We start from the raw sequence: 17,127 nt of genomic DNA, 5'->3' as shown, positions 1-17,127 counted from the left end.
TTTGCACGAGTATGCTTGTGCCCTTGGAAAAAAAAAAGTCTGTCTACCAGAGTGCTGTTGCGAGCATCCGTCCCTCTTTTAGTTATCAAAAAAGTTAGATATTCAACAAAAACAATCAAACAATACAATATTGGTCAAAAAAAAAAGATACAAAGGTAATTTTGATTATGCGGATATTTGTCAAACATATTTTATAGTCAAGACTGTACATTCCCTTGACAAGTTTCCATCTCCTTCTGGGCATGAACCGTCAAAGTATAAGTGCATGGTGAGCAGATGCAGACATTTATGCTAGGAGTTTTGGAAGTGTTATCTGCTGACTTAGGTCTTTATGATGTCATGATGTTGGCAGGACATCCTTTGCCCTTACAGCACTCTACAGTGTAGTGATATAAAGCACAGCCACTAGTTTGCTTTTGGCATGCTGAAGATGATTTTGTGCCAGGGCACCAATAACCTCCTTTCTGTAATAATCAGGTCACACGCTCATGTCTGGAGGTGACAGTATTTTAGAGCCTAGTTTTTTATGGCTGCGTAAATAAGGCTTTCCTTATCTTTTGAAGAGATTACATTGTGTAGAGTATGAATGCAGTGTAAAGCTTGTAAACTTAAAAGGAACTTTTTTTTTTTCAGACCAAATGTTTGTGGATCTCGGTTCCATTCCTACTGTTGCCCAGGATGGAAAACGTTACCAGGGGGAAACCAGTGCATTGTTCGTAAGTGTGTTTTCTTTCCTTTCCGATCCATTAAAAAAAGTTATGTTCCCTAAGTTTCAACAAGTATCCACACAATTGAAACGACAGCTATAGATTGGATCAGCTCAAGGTTTCACCTAGAACTTTTAATATTTCTTTTCATTGTCACTTGTATGAGAATATTAAATATCTGGCCAATAGATTTCCCTTTTTTTTTCTAGAGCTCAAAGTCTAATCTTGTATATGGAAGGTTGCCTAGTAGAAGAGAGAGTAGAATAGGTATAACCAGTGCCAGCTGAGTTCAGTTTAATAACCCAGGATAGACCTAATAACTTATGTCTGTTTCTTATCCCAGGATAGTAAAGACACTGCTCCAAATTTAACGTGGTCTGTAGAAAAAAAAAAACACAAAACTTATGAATTATGTAATTCTGATATATACATATTTATTTTTATCCAGCAATCTGTCGGAATTCATGTGGAGATGGATTTTGCTCGCGACCAAACATGTGTACATGTTTAAATGGACAGCTTTCTCCTACTTGTGGGGCTGGTGCAGGTGAGTGAAATAGAGTACAAATAAGCAAGATGTACAAATATAGGTAAACTTTAAACATTAAATGGATTGCAACAACAAAAACCTGATGTTTTACCATTCGGACCATAAGGCGAGATAAGAATTTTGTCTCTGTGTCTCATGGAGGAGACAATAAACCTGATACTTACATCAGTTCCAAGCTCTCAACGCCTACATGCTTTAAAAAACTTGTGCAGTTTACACAATTGAATCCTCATGGTCTACATGTATGCATGTAACTGTACTGGAAAAGAGGACCAAAGGTGACACAACCAATTGGCTGATATAGATAACAGCTACAGGATTCCTTGTGCAAGTTTTCATAAATCGCTTCTGCTGACATTTGGTTTGTGGTCCAGCAGAGGATAGTTACAGGAACCTTAATAAAAAGTGTTGCTCCTGCTCTACCTGTCAGATTCTGTCTAGGAGTGTAAAATAAATATTTATAATCCAATCATAAATTAATAAAAAAATTGTGAGGATGCCGCTAGCATTAAGGTTCCCACACAGGATATATGATAAAGAGGAGATATATTGGATGCTGAGCTGCTATATTTCAGTGTTTCAATAAAGGCCAATACATAAATTAATCACCAATAAATATTGTGTTAACTCAAACTTCATATGTGCTCCTTATACCAAAATTATGACTTGATAAATAACATACACATATAACATCAGTGAGTCCAATATAGTAAATATAAAGTCGGTGAGTTCAATCATTTCTGATTTACACAAGTCTAGTAATGTATATAGAGTTCCGTGAAATAGAGCTCTGTGACCAACCAGCCAACAAACACCCAATGTCTCAAAATAGGTGCCTGAAACTTCACACACTATGTCCCACCACTGTGCTCTGTGCTCACAGAACTCTCACCTCCAGGTTGGTTTCATATAGCTTGTATATGATAATCCTCGTAAGATGGGATGGTGGTCACCTCCTCTTCCTCCCCTCTGTCTCTAGGGGGCTCACCGTTGGACTGCCTAAAGGTTCCACTGGTGGGGGAGTGTTGTGCCTATCGGCTGGGTTCATGTTATCCTCACATGCGGCTCATAGCAGGAGTCTGGTGCATCCCTGTTCACAGTTTCAGGTCCGATTTCAGCCCAAATTTTGGGCTAAATTCGGACCTGAAGCAAACCAAAAGACCCACAGGGCTCCTGGGCAAATTCGCACTGGAGCCGCAGCAGAGATATGTTAACCGTTTCCACAGAGAGCTGATCAAAATCTCCGGCTAGTGTGAACCCAGCCTTAGGGTTACTTTAGATTCATGCTGCCCAATTGCCTTTTAAAAAATCCATCATTCTATACTTCAGCTCACATGGGACAGACTTTATTAAATGACAAACAGAGCTGTGAAACTAAACTAGGTCCAGGCCCCAGGTGGCCTCTTCTCCCTCCTCACTGCCTGCCGACCACTATAAATTATACACTATATTAGGTACACTTTGCTTGTACCGGGTTGGACCCCCTTTTGCCTCCATGACTGCTTTAATTATTCATGGCATAGATTCAAAAAGGTGTTGGAAACATTCCTCAAAGATTTTGGTCCATAGTGACATGGAAAAATAACAACAGTACAACAAAAAGTAAATCAATTCAAATAGTTTTAATGAAGTTGTCTAAGAATGTGCATTGTATAATCACCTACCTAATGCAACAGAAAAACTTTACTTTATACCTTGGTGGTCCAGCGTGGATAACTGATAATAATGTGCCCATTTATCACCATGCTGAGATGCAGGCAACTGCCTGAGTTCCTTAACACGTCCAGGGAATATTCCTTTTTCAGCTTCTCTCCCTCAGCAGCTTAGAGAGGCCACATCTGGTGACACAAAGGTATTTGGACAAGTGATCTGCAGCTAGGCCCTGCACTGTCAAAATGTCAGAATTGGCATGCAGGAAGCCAGGCCAGAGCCATATAGCATGCAGCTTCTCTAAGACCCAGCGAAGGTGGGAAGCATCTCTCCATTTGTACTCCCAATTTCAGTAGGGTGGCCCATCATCCATGGATCTTGGATCCCTCCAGCTGCTCTCCTGTGCTACCCTCAAATTCACTGTGAGTGACACTGTTTGTGAGGATAATAATAATTCTCTGAGTTTTGCATTGTTTTACTAAAGTATTGATTCACAGCTAGACTGTCTGTTGCACAGTCTCATAGAGACTATGCTATGCAGCCACATGTTACCCTGACAAAGACATTGCTGTAAAGAGTCTATTTTTGTGCAACATTTGTATGCTACTTTGTATTATTCTACAGTAAATGTGTTTATTTTGCCATTCTGAACCCGTTTTTTATTATTTCTTCTAACTTTGCACCTATTTAGTAAACTGCAAGTCAGGGGCGGACTGACCCATCGGTCATTCGGTCGCCGTCCAAAGGGCCCGGACCCATTAGGGGCCCGTGGCCGGCCCAACGAGAGGCCCCTTAAAGCGTCTGTAATAATACCGCTAACAGCGCGCTGCTTCCCGCCGGCCCCTCCTTCCCTCCCGTCCGTCGCAGGTGCATGCACTGTACACTACATCCCCTAGGACAGACGAGAAGAGAGGAGGGGCCGGCGAGGAGCAGCGCGCCGTTAGCGGCATTCTTACAGGCATCGGGTGACCAGGGTTAGTGAAACTTAATTTTTTTTACTGGAGGGCCGCCATCGGAGGGAGGGGGCACTGCAATGGGGCCTGGGCCAGACTTCAGTGAGCTCTCCCCCCTCCCCACACTACCCCCCCTGTTTGCTCTCCCAGTGTTCCCCTGTGTGCCCCCCCAGTGTGTGTATCCCCCAGTGTTCCCCTGCCTGTGTGTTCCCCTGTGTGTCCCCCCAGTGTGTGTCCCCCCCAGGGTTCCCCTGTGTGTCCCCCCAGTGTGTGTCCCCCCCAGGGTTCCCCTGTGTGTCCCCCCAGTGTTCCCCTGTGTGTCCCCCCGTGTTCCCCTGCGTGTCCCCCCCAGTGTTCCCCTGTGCGTCCCCCTGTGTGTCCCCTCCCCAGTGTCCCCCTGTGTGCCCCCCCTGTGTGTCCCCTCCTCAGCATTCCCCTGTGGGTGTCCCCCCAGTGTTCCCCTGTGTGTCCCCCTGTGTGCTCTTCCCCCCCCCCGTGTGTCTCACTGTGTTCCCCCCCCCTCGTGTTCCCCTGTGTGTTCCCCTGTGTGCTCCCCCCCAGTGTTCCCCTGTGTGCTCCCCTGTGTGCTCCCCAGTGTTCCCCCCTGCGTGTTCCCCTCTGTGCTCTCCCCCCCGTGCCCCCCTCCAGTGTCCCCCTGTGTGCTCCGTCCCCCTGTCTGCTCTCCCCCCCCCCCCACAGTGTCTCACTGTGTTCTTCCCCCCAGTGTTCCCCTGTGTGCTCCCCCCCCCACAGTGTCCCTCTGTGTGCTCCCCCCCAGTGTACCCCTGTGTGTCCCCCCCGTGTACCCATGTGTGTCCCCCCAGTGTTCCCCTGTGTCCCCCCCTGTGTGTTTCTCCCTTCCCCAGTGTCCCCCTGTGCCCTCCCTCCCTCCCTCCCAGGGTCTCCTTGTGTGCTCCCTACCCCCCCACAGTGTCCCCCTGTGTGCTCCCCACCCCCCACAGTGTCCCCCCCTGTGTGCTCTCCACTCCCCACAGTGTCCCCCTGTGTGCTCCCCACCCCCACAGTGTCTTCCTGTGTGCTCCCCCCAGTGTCCCCCTGTGTGCTCCACCCCCCGCACAGTGTCCCCCTGTGTGCTCCACCCCCCCCCCCCACAGTGTCCCCCTGTGTGCTCCACACCCGCCACAGTGTGCCCCTGTGTGCTTCCCCCTCCCAGGGTCTCCCTGTGTGCCCCCCCCCCCCCCGTGTGCTTTCCGCCCTCACCCACCACAGTGTCCCCCTTTGTGCTCCACACCCCCCACAGTGTCCCCCTTTGTGCTCCACACCCCCTACAGTGTCCCCCTTTGTGCTCCACACCCCCCACAGTGTCCCCCTGTGTGCTCCCCACCCACCACAGTGTCTTCCTGTGTGCTCCCCACCCGCCACAGTGTCTTCCTGTGTGCTCCCAACCCGCCACAGTGTCTTCCTGTGTGCTCCCCACCCGCCACAGTGTCTTCCTGTGTCCCCCTGTGTGCTCCCCCCAGTGTCCCCCTGTGTGCTTTCCCCCTCCCCAGTGTCCCATTGTGTGCTCTCCCACCCACAGTGTCCCCCTCTGTGCTGTGCTCCCGCCCCCCATGTCACCCTGCGCAGGTGTGGCTTGGGACGCAGGGGGCCCCATGATCTTCTATTGCCCGGGGGCCCCATCAGTTGTCAGTCCGCCCCTGCTGCAAGTTACAGTTACTCTGTGTGATATTCGGCCAATTACATATTCAGCTAAAACAATACCTTTACGTTAGCTGATCTGAGATCTCAGTAACCTGGTATACAGGAAACCAAGTAACACTAGCCACATGTAAATGCAAGAGTTTTAGCTCTTTCTTTATGAATAAGAAATTGATGTTACTCCTCATTCTGAAAGAAGGTAGCAGCATGTATGTACAGTATATACAACTAGATCACCCAAATGCTATTACTAACCTCCTGTACCTGGTGCCCTCAGACCAATGATAGCTTGCGCAGAGCAAGAAATGGGCTTGGGTCTGGTGGGTCTCTTCTACCAATGGCTGCAGCTGCCACCTTTCTCAGAGTAAAGCAATATTGTTTGTAATTGCAGTCATAATCACAATATCTCTAACTTGTTCACAATGGCTGTTTTCAACAGCAGAGTAAAATCTCTGGCGCTGCTTCACTTTAACCACTTTCAGACCGGACCATTTTGCTGGTAAATGACCAGAGGTCTTTTTACACTTTGGCACTGCGCTGCTTTAACTGGTAATTGCGCGGTCATGCAATGTTGTACCCAAACAAAATTTGCGTCCTTTTCTTCCCACAAATAGAGCTTTCTTTTGATGGTATTTGATTGCCTCTGCGATTTTTATTTTTTGCGATATAAACGTAAAAAGACCGCAAATTTTGAAAAAAAATGATATTTTCTACTTTTTGTTATTAGAAAAATCCAATAAACTCAATTTTAGTCATACATTTAGGACAAAATGTATTCAGCCACATGTCTTTGGTAAAAAAAAAGTCAATAATTGTATATTTATTGGTTTGCGCAAAAGTTGTCACATCTACAAACTAAGGTACGTTTTCTGGAATTTACGCAGCTTTTAGTTTACGACTGCCTATCTCATTTCTTGAGGTGCTAAAATGACAGGGCAGTACAAAACCCCCCCAAATGACCCCATTTTGGAAAGTAGACCCCCTAAGGAAATTGATAAGAGGCATGTTGAGCCCATTGAATATTTTATTTTTTTGCCTCAAGCGATTGAATAATGACAAAAAAAAATTTTTTTTTTTTTTTTTACACAAAGTTGTCACTAAATGATATATTGCTCACACATGCTATGGGCGTATGTGAAATGACACCCCAAAATAAATTCTGCTGCTTCTCCTGAGTACGGGGATACCACATATGTGGGACTTTTTGGGAGCCTAGCCGCGTACAGGGCCCCGAAAACCAAGCACCGCCTTCAGGCTTTCTAAGGGCGTAAATTTTTGATTTCACGCCTCACTACCTATTACAGTTTTGAAGGCCATAAAATGCCAAGATGGCACAAAACCCCCACAAATGACCCCATTTTAGAAAGTAGACACCCCAAGCTATTTGCTGAGAGGCATGTTGAGTCCATGGAATATTTTATATTTTGCCACAAGTTGCGGGAAAATTACAAACTTTTTTTTTTTTTTTTTTTTTTTCACAAAGTTGTCACTAAATGATATATTGCTCATGCATGCCATGGGCATATGTGAAATGACACCCCAAAATAAATTCTGCTGCTTCTCCTGAGTACGGGGATACCACATATGTGGGACTTTTTGGGAGCCTAGCCGCGTACGGGGCCCCGAAAACCAAGCACCGCCTTCAGGCTTTCTAAGGGCGTAATTTTTTGAGTTCACTTCTCACTACCTATTACAGTTTTGAAGGCCATAAAATGCCAAGATGGCACAAAACCCCCACAAATGACCCCATTTTAGAAAGTAGACACCCCAAGCTATTTGCTGAGAGGCATGTTGAGTCCATGGAATATTTTATATTTTGCCACAAGTTGCGGGAAAATTACAAACTTTTTTTTTTTTTCACAAAGTTGTCACTAAATGATATATTGCTCACGCATGCCATGGGCATATGTGAAATGACACCCCAAAATAAATTCTGCTGCTTCTCCTGAGTACGGGGATACCACATATGTGGGACTTTTTGGGAGCCTAGCCGCGTACGGGGCCCCAAAAACCAAGCACCGCCTTCAGGCTTTCTAAGGGCGTTACAGTTTTGAAGGCCATAAAATGCCAAGATGGCACAAACCCCCCCCCCCAAATGACCCCATTTTAGAAAGTAGACACCCCTAAATTTAGGGGTACACTAGTGAGACTAGGTAATAAATGGCGGGTGCCCTGAAACTATAAAAAAATAACTAACCAACCAGCGTCACCTGTAACAGTTATATGGTGATCACTGGTGAAAGGGTTAACTAGGGGGCAATCAGGGGGCTTTATGCGGTAGTATATGGGGGTCCCTGGCGCTATAAAAAGCTGCGGCGAACCTAAATACCTACCTGCCTAACTAGCGTCACCTGTGACACTAATACAGCGATCAGAAAAACGATCGCTTATTAGGCTGGGTTCACACTGGAGCGATGCGGGAACGCCACGAATGCGCGGCGGGTTCCCGCATCGCATGCCTCCCGGCGGCAGTTCACACTGCCCTATGCGAACTGCTGGGAGTGTCAGTGAAATGTTAATGACACCCCCAGATCAGTTCGCATATCGCAGTGCGATCTGCAAACTTGGATCGCATGGTGTGAACACCCATGCGATCCGATTCTGCTGCGGACCAAAAAAAGGGTCCCGTGCGAGTTTGCGGCGGGTGCGGCGGGTGCGACACGAATTCAGCCATACTATCTGTATAGCTGAACTCGAATCGCACAGAGATCGGATGTGATTTGCACTGCAGTGCGGTGCGAATCACATCCGTTCTCATAAACCGCTGCAATGTGAACCCAGCCTTAGTGACACTGGAGACGGGGGGTGATCACGGGGTTAAACCTTTATTGGGGGGGTTAGGGGGGTACCTTAGAACTAAAGGGGGCTAACCCTAACTGCCCTAACAGTTATTAGTCACAAATGACACCTGCCGGGTGATCAGGGGGTTAAACCTTTATTAGGTAATAAATGGCGGGTGCCCTGAAACTATAAAAAAATAACTAACCAACCAGCGTCACCTGTAACAGTTATATGGTGATCACTGGTGAAAGGGTTAACTAGGGGGCAATCAGGGGGCTTTATGCGGTAGTATATGGGGGTCCCTAGCGCTATAAAAAGCTGCGGCGAACCTAAATACCTACCTGCCTAACTAGCGTCACCTGTGACACTAATACGGCGATCAGAAAAATGATCGCTTATTAGGCTGGGTTCACACTGGAGCGATGCGGAAACGCCGCGAATCCGCGGCGGGTTCCCGCATCGCATGCCTCCCGGCGGCAGTTCACACTGCCCTATGCGAACTGCTGGGAGTGTCAGTGAAATGTTACTGACACCCCCAGATCAGTTCGCATATCGCAGTGCGATCTGCAAACTCGGATCGCATGGTGTGAACACCCATGCGATCCGATTCTGCTGCGGGCCAAAAAAAGGGTCCCGTGCGAATTTGCGGCGGGTGCGGCGGGTGTGGCGGGTGCGGCGGGTGCGGCGAATGGCTGAACTCGAATCGCACAGAGATCGGATGTGATTTGCACTGCAGTGCGGTGCGAATCACATTCGTTCTCATAAACCGCTGCAATGTGAACCCAGCCTTAGTGACACTGGCGACGGGGGGTGATCACGGGGTTAAACCTTTATTGGGGGGGTTAGGGGGGTACATTAGAACTAAAGGGGGCTAACCCTAACTGCCCTAACAGTTATTACAGTCACAAATGACACCAATGCAAAAAAAAAAAAAAAAAAAAAAAAATGACATTGGTGTCACTGTGACTGGGGGGCAGGGGTAATTGGGGGGGTGATCGGGGGGTAAAGGGGGGGTGTGAGTGTGCCTGGCATGTTCTACTGTGTGTGGGATGTGTTGGTGCAACTCACTGATCCGCTCTCCTCCGTGTCGGAACGAAAAATACCGACACGGAGGAGAGAATACATCACTTCCTCTCCTGTGTTTACATTACAGGAGAGGAAGTGATGTCACCGGGGATTTCCATTCGTCGGGAGCGATCGCGAGGGGGTGGCCATGAATGAATGGCCGTCCCCTCGTCCGGGATCGCTCCCGAACGAAAACCGACCGCCGCAGGCACCGGGCGGGGGCCCGTTCGGGCCCCCGACCCGCGGGAGGCAAATCACGTACATGTATGTGCTTATGCCTGCCCGTGCCATTCTGCCGACGTACATCGGCGTGCGGCGGTCGGCAAGTGGTTAAAAGAGACGTTTGTGTTTTTTTTCTTTTGGAAATCATAATTACCTAGGTGGATTCAGCATTGGTTCGATGCTGCATCTGTCCCCTGGTGGCTCTAAGACTAAGAACCAAGCTATCAAACACCACTGATCACTCAGTTCTTAGATAGAGAGCTGGTGACTATCAGTCACCATTGTCTGTTCCGCCCCCCCCCCCCCCCGGGTACTGGTGCACTGCACTGTAGGGGGTGTAGAGGCTGGCTTTGTCTCTCAACGGCTCGCTGAGAGGCTGAGCCATGTGTCGGTTCAGGCTGTTGGGTGGATCCTGACCATATTTTGAACTTTCCGCAGCCTGGACTGGCTCTGTGATGTCAGCTAACACCAGGCCTCAGCCCACTGTCAGCTGAAAACAGGTCACAGGAGTGCAGAACAAGCTACGCTCCTGTGATCCACTGACTGGCTGTATTTCTCCTTTAAAGCCCAAATCCAGCCAAATAGTTTTACTTAGTTTTGGATACAGTGAGGCACAGGGTTTTTTTGCCATTTGTGACCTATTGGGAAACATTTCCTCTTACTGTCAGGACAGGAAATGCTGGGAAATCTCTCCAATGTGGAAACAAACAAATGCAACACCTTGTTAGGCTAGCTTTAATTCTTATGCTGCGGGAGCACTCGCAAAATTGTACGCATTTCTGCAATGCAAAAAACATGCAGCTCTTTTGCAGGTTCACATCGGCGCCTTTAATTCCTAAAGTGACAATAAATTTTATTTTATTATTAAAATTAAAAAGAATTTATACTTGCCTGCCCTCTTCACAAGATTTGACTGATGGCAGCAGGAGCCCATGGCTCCAGCTGCTCTCGGAGCCTCCTGTGAGACCAGGAAGAGAGAGGAGCGGGGCTGCCAGCAGGACAGCGCTGGATTGTTGAGAGGTTCCAGGTAAATGTTTGAAGGGTAACCACTTTCGTGGGGAAAAAAAATAGCATATAAAGAAAAAATAATATAATGTATACAAATGCGAGGCAAGTCATATTGTGATTGAATGTTATTAAAAATGGCCTTTCCTTTGCAATCTGCAGCTCTGTAATTTTCTGAAAATGCAATGCAATATGACTATCTGGAGTTGATCTGTACACAGAATGTGTACAGAACTCCCCCCAGAAACATATTTTCCTGCTTGTGTGATTGGCTAAAAAAATGCCCAGAAGTCTACACTAAAATACAAGTCATATTTCAGGCATCCCTTGCAACAAAAAATTTCATGCAGACCCGGCAGCTTTCCTCAATAGTGCTCTACAAGTGCACAGCTGCTTGATAATTATGAAACCACTCCCATTAGACTCACTCTGCTCAGGGGCACTGAGGAGCAAACAGGGATTTTCTCAGAATAACAAAAGGTAGGAATCTGCAACAAAGTTTGTTAAAATCCTTGTAATGTACATAGATCACCCAGAGGGGAATGTTTTTTCCCAACAAAAGTGGAGTTACGCTTTAAGGGCAGGGGGGACTAAGACAGGTAGGGAGGTGTGTTTTTTTTTACCTAAATGCAGAGAATGCATTAAGGTAAAAAACTGTTTACGTTTAGAACCACTTTAAAGAAAATCCCATGCACCTAAAGCCCCATACACACTATCAGATTTTCTGTTGAGTTTTTCCTTCAGATTTACCAAAACCATTTAGTAGAAGGGCCTGCCTGATTACATACACATTGAAACTCCTAAGGTTTGACCTCATATTATATGGTTTTGGTAAATCTGAAGGAAAAACTCAGCAGAAAATCTGATAGTGTGTATGGGGCTTAACACGCACTGTACATGTGTGAAGTATCATGCATTTTGGTGCAGTGGAATTTTTTTTTTAAAGGGCCATGCACTGTCCATTTTTCATGCATAGGTCAGCCCATTAAAATGAATCGGCAACTCTAAATGCATTATGCAAAACTGCACAAATACATGCAAAAACGCAGCGCTCAGTTACACCTGCATAGCATAGTGTGTACAGACTAATAAATGCTACAGAGTTTTTCTTGTTGTCTATATCTTTTTGTGCTAGAGACAACCCCAGCATTATTATTAAAAAAAAAAATTACTGGCATTAGGCTGTAAATAAGAGCTGATTTGAGGGGTCAGGTTATAATAGGTCTAGACACTAGAAATATTAGTCGCATTTGTTTAATTGCATGGGGAATTCTTTAAAGTGACCCTGTCACTTAACTTTTTCATAACTAGGGCCATAGGAACAATATATGAATGCAACAGACTGTGAATAGCGTTGCTTTACAGTAGCAGCAGTAGCAAAAAAATTAACTGAATTGAAAATAAACTACCGGTATATACTCCTCTTGCATTCAATAAAACCAATGGTTATGATTGCTGCATTCACACTACAGCGTTTTGAATTGCGGGCAGATATGCCCGTGATTTGACATTGCTGGCAGTGTGATGTGTGAATGAGAAAATGAGGAACTCGCATTTGAGATGCCATTAATTTGAATGACAGCTCAAATCGCGGTGTGGGTCAGCTGCGATTATCACTCGGTAAAACACGCTGCAATCGCGACAACCCACATCGTGGGACGCATGTCACCCAAAAATAGTTCAGGAGCTACTTTGGGACAACATGCGTCTCGAAATGCGGGTTTTGCCGCGATTGCAGCATGTTTTATCGTGTGACAACTGCGAATTGAGGTGTCATTTAAATGAATGGCATCTCAAATTCGAGTTCTGTGTTTTGTCAATTACGCATAAGCGCTGTCAAATCGTGGGCAGACCCACAGCAGATCTGCCCATGATTCAAAACACTGAAGAGTGAATGCAGCCTAAGGCTCTGTTCACATCTAGGCATTGCTATTTTACAGGCGCTTTTTTGGGCATTTTTTCAGGCGTTTTTGCAGCGTTTTTGTACAGGCGTTTTCAAGGTTAAAAGGTCACCAATGGAAAAAGCAGTAAAATGCCTGTAATCTGCAACGGGCGTTTTGCTTCAGAAGACAGAATGCTCAGATGTCAGCTGGCGCCATTGAAATTAATGGGATTTGTCTTGTTGAGCGTTTTTAGAGCTGAGGCTTACAGCAGAAAACCCCCCCAAAAGTGCCTAGGTGAGAACGGAGCCTTAAGCCCCATACACACTATCAGATTTTCTGCAGATTTTTTCCTTCAGATTTACCAAAACCATATAATATGAGGTCAAACCTTAGGAGTTTCAATGTGTATGCAATCAGGCAGTCTCTTGTACTACATGGTTTTGGTAAATCTGAAGGAGAAAATCAGCAGAAAATCTGATAGTGTGTATGGGGCTTAGGGGATATTGGTTTTGGGATATCTTGATCCAAAGAATTAGCATATGCCTTTTTTTTTTTTAAAGATGGAATGTTTTTTCACTGACAAGGTTTTCCATTGGTCAAGCATGTTATTTTATTTGGCCTTCCTATTGATCAGGGATCTCCAAACTACAGCCTTCCAGCTGTTGCAGAACTACACTTCCCATGAGGCATTGTAAAATGCCGACATTCACAGACATGACTAGGCATGATGGGAATTGTAGTTCCTGAACACCTGGAGGGCCATAGTTTGGAGACTTCTGCTCTAGTACACACACAGCTAGAATTTATGGAGAACTAAATTTAATGGACCTTTGTCTTTTTTAAATTATGCATTACTGTATAATAATACAGTATATATTGTACAACACTAATAACTAAAAGCCAGCTGTATTGATCCTCCGAACACAACAATACCACAATGAGACCTCAACTGATATGTATGTATAAGATAATAAGGATATTTCCACATAAACAAAAAAATTCCACATTAACAACTTTGATCAGTTTGTTGCTGTACATTTCATGAATTATAATTGTGTGCACTCTCCAAAAAAAGTTTATTTTCAGATATTCCCCCTTGAAAACAAACAACTGCGGTTTTTTAAAGGGCATCTTAAGACTTCAAATTGAATCTTGTTTTGTGAAAGTCTTTTTTTTTCTCTCCCAGTCTGGGCTCAGTCTCCAGGCTGCACTAATTAAATAAGTGTTTCTTTTGGCACTAGGCAATAGGAGCCTCCAGGAAACGCAGAGCGTGCCTCTAGGCTGGATTCAGAGAAAAGGGTCCCCCATGTACTATCAGGAATGTTAGAAAGTAAAGCAGGAGGGATTTAGCTAATTTGTATTTCTTGGATATCAAGGGGAAATCACTAAAATTTCTAAGCTGGGAAGAATTTAACCCTGTGCAAAAGTAAAATAGCCAATTCTTTGTCTGGAGGGGTCCTTGGTGCCAAATTTCAAACTATTTTAATCTTTTAGTCTTCTGTTATACCAATCATGTATAATTTATAGAAGGACTTTGTAACATTCGTACTGACCATTTAAAAGTCAATCCAGGCACAAAAACTTTCATTTAAATACATGCCATCAATAGCCACACAGGATATAAATCCACTTTGTATGCACCAAATGCCTTTGGAATCCCATTTATTACCTTGTCATAGTAGTAGTGGCATTATCACTGTGCTCTACATACACTATGCAGGGAGTAGAGCCATGGGAGGGTCCATCTGGCCACACCCACTACAGGTTTTCTACAGACAATTATAGGAAGGGGCGGAGACAAGACCAGTCAACCTGCCCAAGAAGGGCGAGCAGAAGAACTGGTTTATTAGGGCTAGTTTGCATTTGCTTCAAAACATGGCTTCGGGCGAAAGCTCTCTGAACACCAGTCAGAGCCCCTGCCACTAAATAAAATGGTTAGCTTACAGTCCTGCTTACACCTTTCTTTTGCTTGGTGCTTTGATGAGGCTTCAATGAGGCTTTGGTGGAGCTTTGATGAGGCTTTGGTGGAGTTTTGATGAGCCTTTGGTGGGGTTTCGATGAGCCTTTGGTGGGGTTTCGATGAGCCTTTGGTGGGGCTTCGATGAGGCTTTGGTGGATCTTTGATGAGCCTTTGGTGGGGTTTCGATGAGCCTTTGGTGGGGCTTCGGTGAGGATTTGTGGGGCTTCGGCGGGGCTTCAAGCCAGCTTTCCCATAGACTTCTATGGAGGCTTTGAAGACGCTTTGAAGCAACACTACATGGGGTACAATTTTTGAAGCAAAGCTTAAGCAACGCAAAGCAAAAGCAAGGTATAAACAGGACTGTAAGCTAATCATTTTATTTAGTGACATGAGCTTTGACTGGCGTTCAGAGAGCTTTAACAAAGCATGTCCGAAGCCTTGTTTTGAAGCAAGTCTAAACTAACTGTTAATGTGTGTTGAAGCCTAAGCAAGTATAAATGAGCCCTTACAGAAACTTAATGCATAGAGGCAAAGTTTCACACTGGGTTACTCTAGAGGTCTGCAACAAATCCACAAAGCAATCCAAGATTCAAATAAAAATACTCGCCTTTCCTAGTTGGACAATAATTGCTGACGATAAGATATTTAAAAAGCTGTATAAACCAATATGGTGCTTATAGATGCAACAAGTCATAAAAATTAGACATAACTGAAATACATCATGCAAAGGGGCAAGTTATGCCACTTATAAGGAAATCTAACATCACAGCACTGCAATAAACATTTTCATAGTCCGTATTCTGATTTGCTGATCCTTAGATTTATAGACCCCCCTGCCTAATTTGTATTTGTACAACAGGGCTGCGCAATTTCAGAATGTAATGAGTAACGTCAGACCTGACTTGATGTTTAAATAAGCACAGATCTAACAAGAAAATTAACAAGTGACTTAAAAAAAGTGTATATACCAATTATGTGGTATTTTTACGGATCCCTAATAACTAGACTGCTCTGGCATTTGTAGGACTAGTAAAGTACTAGTTACATTCACATTATCTTTGTTTTTCATGTTATACATAATTTGGCACAGGAGAAGGCTTTAATCACCAGGGGATAATCTGTCAGTTTGTGATTTGTGTTTTTCTATGCCTTATGTTTGTTATAGCTTCAATAGACGTTCCACTAGGTTTGCCACATACATCTATGGTAACTCAATATTTATATATTAAACATAGCAACTTGCTTAAACATTGTTTAAAAAAGAAAAGGGAAGGAATTTGGAAGTGAACATTTAGAGATAGTATTTGTTCAAGTTTAAAAAATTAAGTCATAAAACAATGTGTGCTTCCATTTATGTTAAAAAAATCTAATAAAAATCAAATGTTCAGATTTTGAAACGTATTTAAAGCCGAAGTGTAGGCAGACAGTTTAATTCACAATTAAAGTGCATAAATTCTAACCGTTTCACCTTGCAAGAAAGTTTAATTCTGTTCAGTCAGTTTTCTAATCCAGGCACCCCTGTCAGACAGCACTTTTCTCGACTGCAGCCAGAGCAATGCATTCTAATCAATCCCAGGCTGTAATTGCATATTTAGGCTTAATTCACACTAATGGGTTTTTGATGCTTTTTGCAGAAATGCAGGGAATTTAACATGGGTTCCTAGGGAACACATTCGCATCAAAGAATTTTTGTGCCTCTACATTTTTGGAAAGGGTCGGGGATTTTTTCCCTTCAAAATGCAGCTGACAGCTGAATGTAAAAAAAAGAAAAGATGACCACTGGTTTAACAGGACAGGTTCCAATCAGAACAGGCCTCACCATGGTCGACCAAAGAAGTTGAGTGCACGTGCTCAGCGTCATATCCACAGGTTGTCTTTGGGAAATAGGGGTATGAGTGCTGCCAGTATTGCTGCAGAGATTAAAGGGTTGGGGGTTCAGCCTGTCAGTGCTCAGACCATACACCGCACACTGCATCAAATTGCTCTGCATGGCTGTTGTCCCAGAAGGAAGTCTCTTCTAAAGATGATGCACAAGAAAGCCTGCAAACAGTGTTTGCTGAAGTCAAGCAGACTAAGAACATAGATTATAGGCAACCAGGTGAGGAGTACAAAGACAAGTGTGTCTTGCCTATAGTCAAGCATGGTGGTGGGAGTGTCATGGTACAGTTCATTAAGGGAACCATGAATGCCAACATGTACTGTGACATACTGAAGCAGAGCATGATCCCCTTCCTTGGTAGACTGGACCCGCAGGGCAGTATTCCAACTTGATTCCAACAGTATTTCAACTTGACAGTGACTCCAAACACACCTCCAAGACGGCCACTTCTGTTCTAAGGAAGCTGAGGGTAAAGATAATGGACTGGCCAAGCATGTCTCCAAACCTAAACCCTAATGAGCATCTGTGGGGCATCCTCAAAGGGAAGATGGAGGAGCGCAAGGTCTCTAACATCCACCAGCTCCGTGATGTCGTCATGGAGGAGTGGAAGAGGACTCCAGTGGCAATCTGTAAAGCTCTGGTGAACTCCATGCCCAAGAGGGTTAAGGCAGTGCTGCAAAATAATGGTGACCACACAATATATTGACACTTTGGGCGTAATTTGGACATTTTCACTTAGGGGTGCACTCACTTTTGTTGCCAGTGGTTTAGACATTAAAGAGTGTGTGTTGAGTTATGTTGAGGGGACAGCAA

The 17,127-nt window shown here is 44.9% G+C and overlaps 1 protein-coding gene across 1 annotated transcript in view; it reads left to right on the top strand.

The window, feature by feature from the left end:
• Window positions 1-17,127, top strand: part of LOC143974655 (fibrillin-2-like) — a 214,387-nt gene that overhangs the window by 63,713 nt on the left and 133,547 nt on the right. Inside the window, exons 3-4 of the mRNA XM_077476264.1 lie at window positions 634-716; window positions 1,156-1,254. Coding sequence (XP_077332390.1) covers window positions 634-716; window positions 1,156-1,254 — 182 coding nt within the window. The remainder of the gene's footprint in view (window positions 1-633; window positions 717-1,155; window positions 1,255-17,127) is intronic.

Source organism: Lithobates pipiens, unplaced genomic scaffold (genome assembly GCF_037356315.1).
Source record: "Lithobates pipiens isolate NorthernLeopardFrog02 unplaced genomic scaffold, aLitPip1_a1.2 Scaffold_13, whole genome shotgun sequence".
Lineage (NCBI taxonomy): Eukaryota > Metazoa > Chordata > Amphibia > Anura > Ranidae > Lithobates > Lithobates pipiens.
The sequence above is the reverse complement of the archived record's forward strand: the minus strand, read 5'-3'. Positions and strand labels throughout refer to the sequence as shown.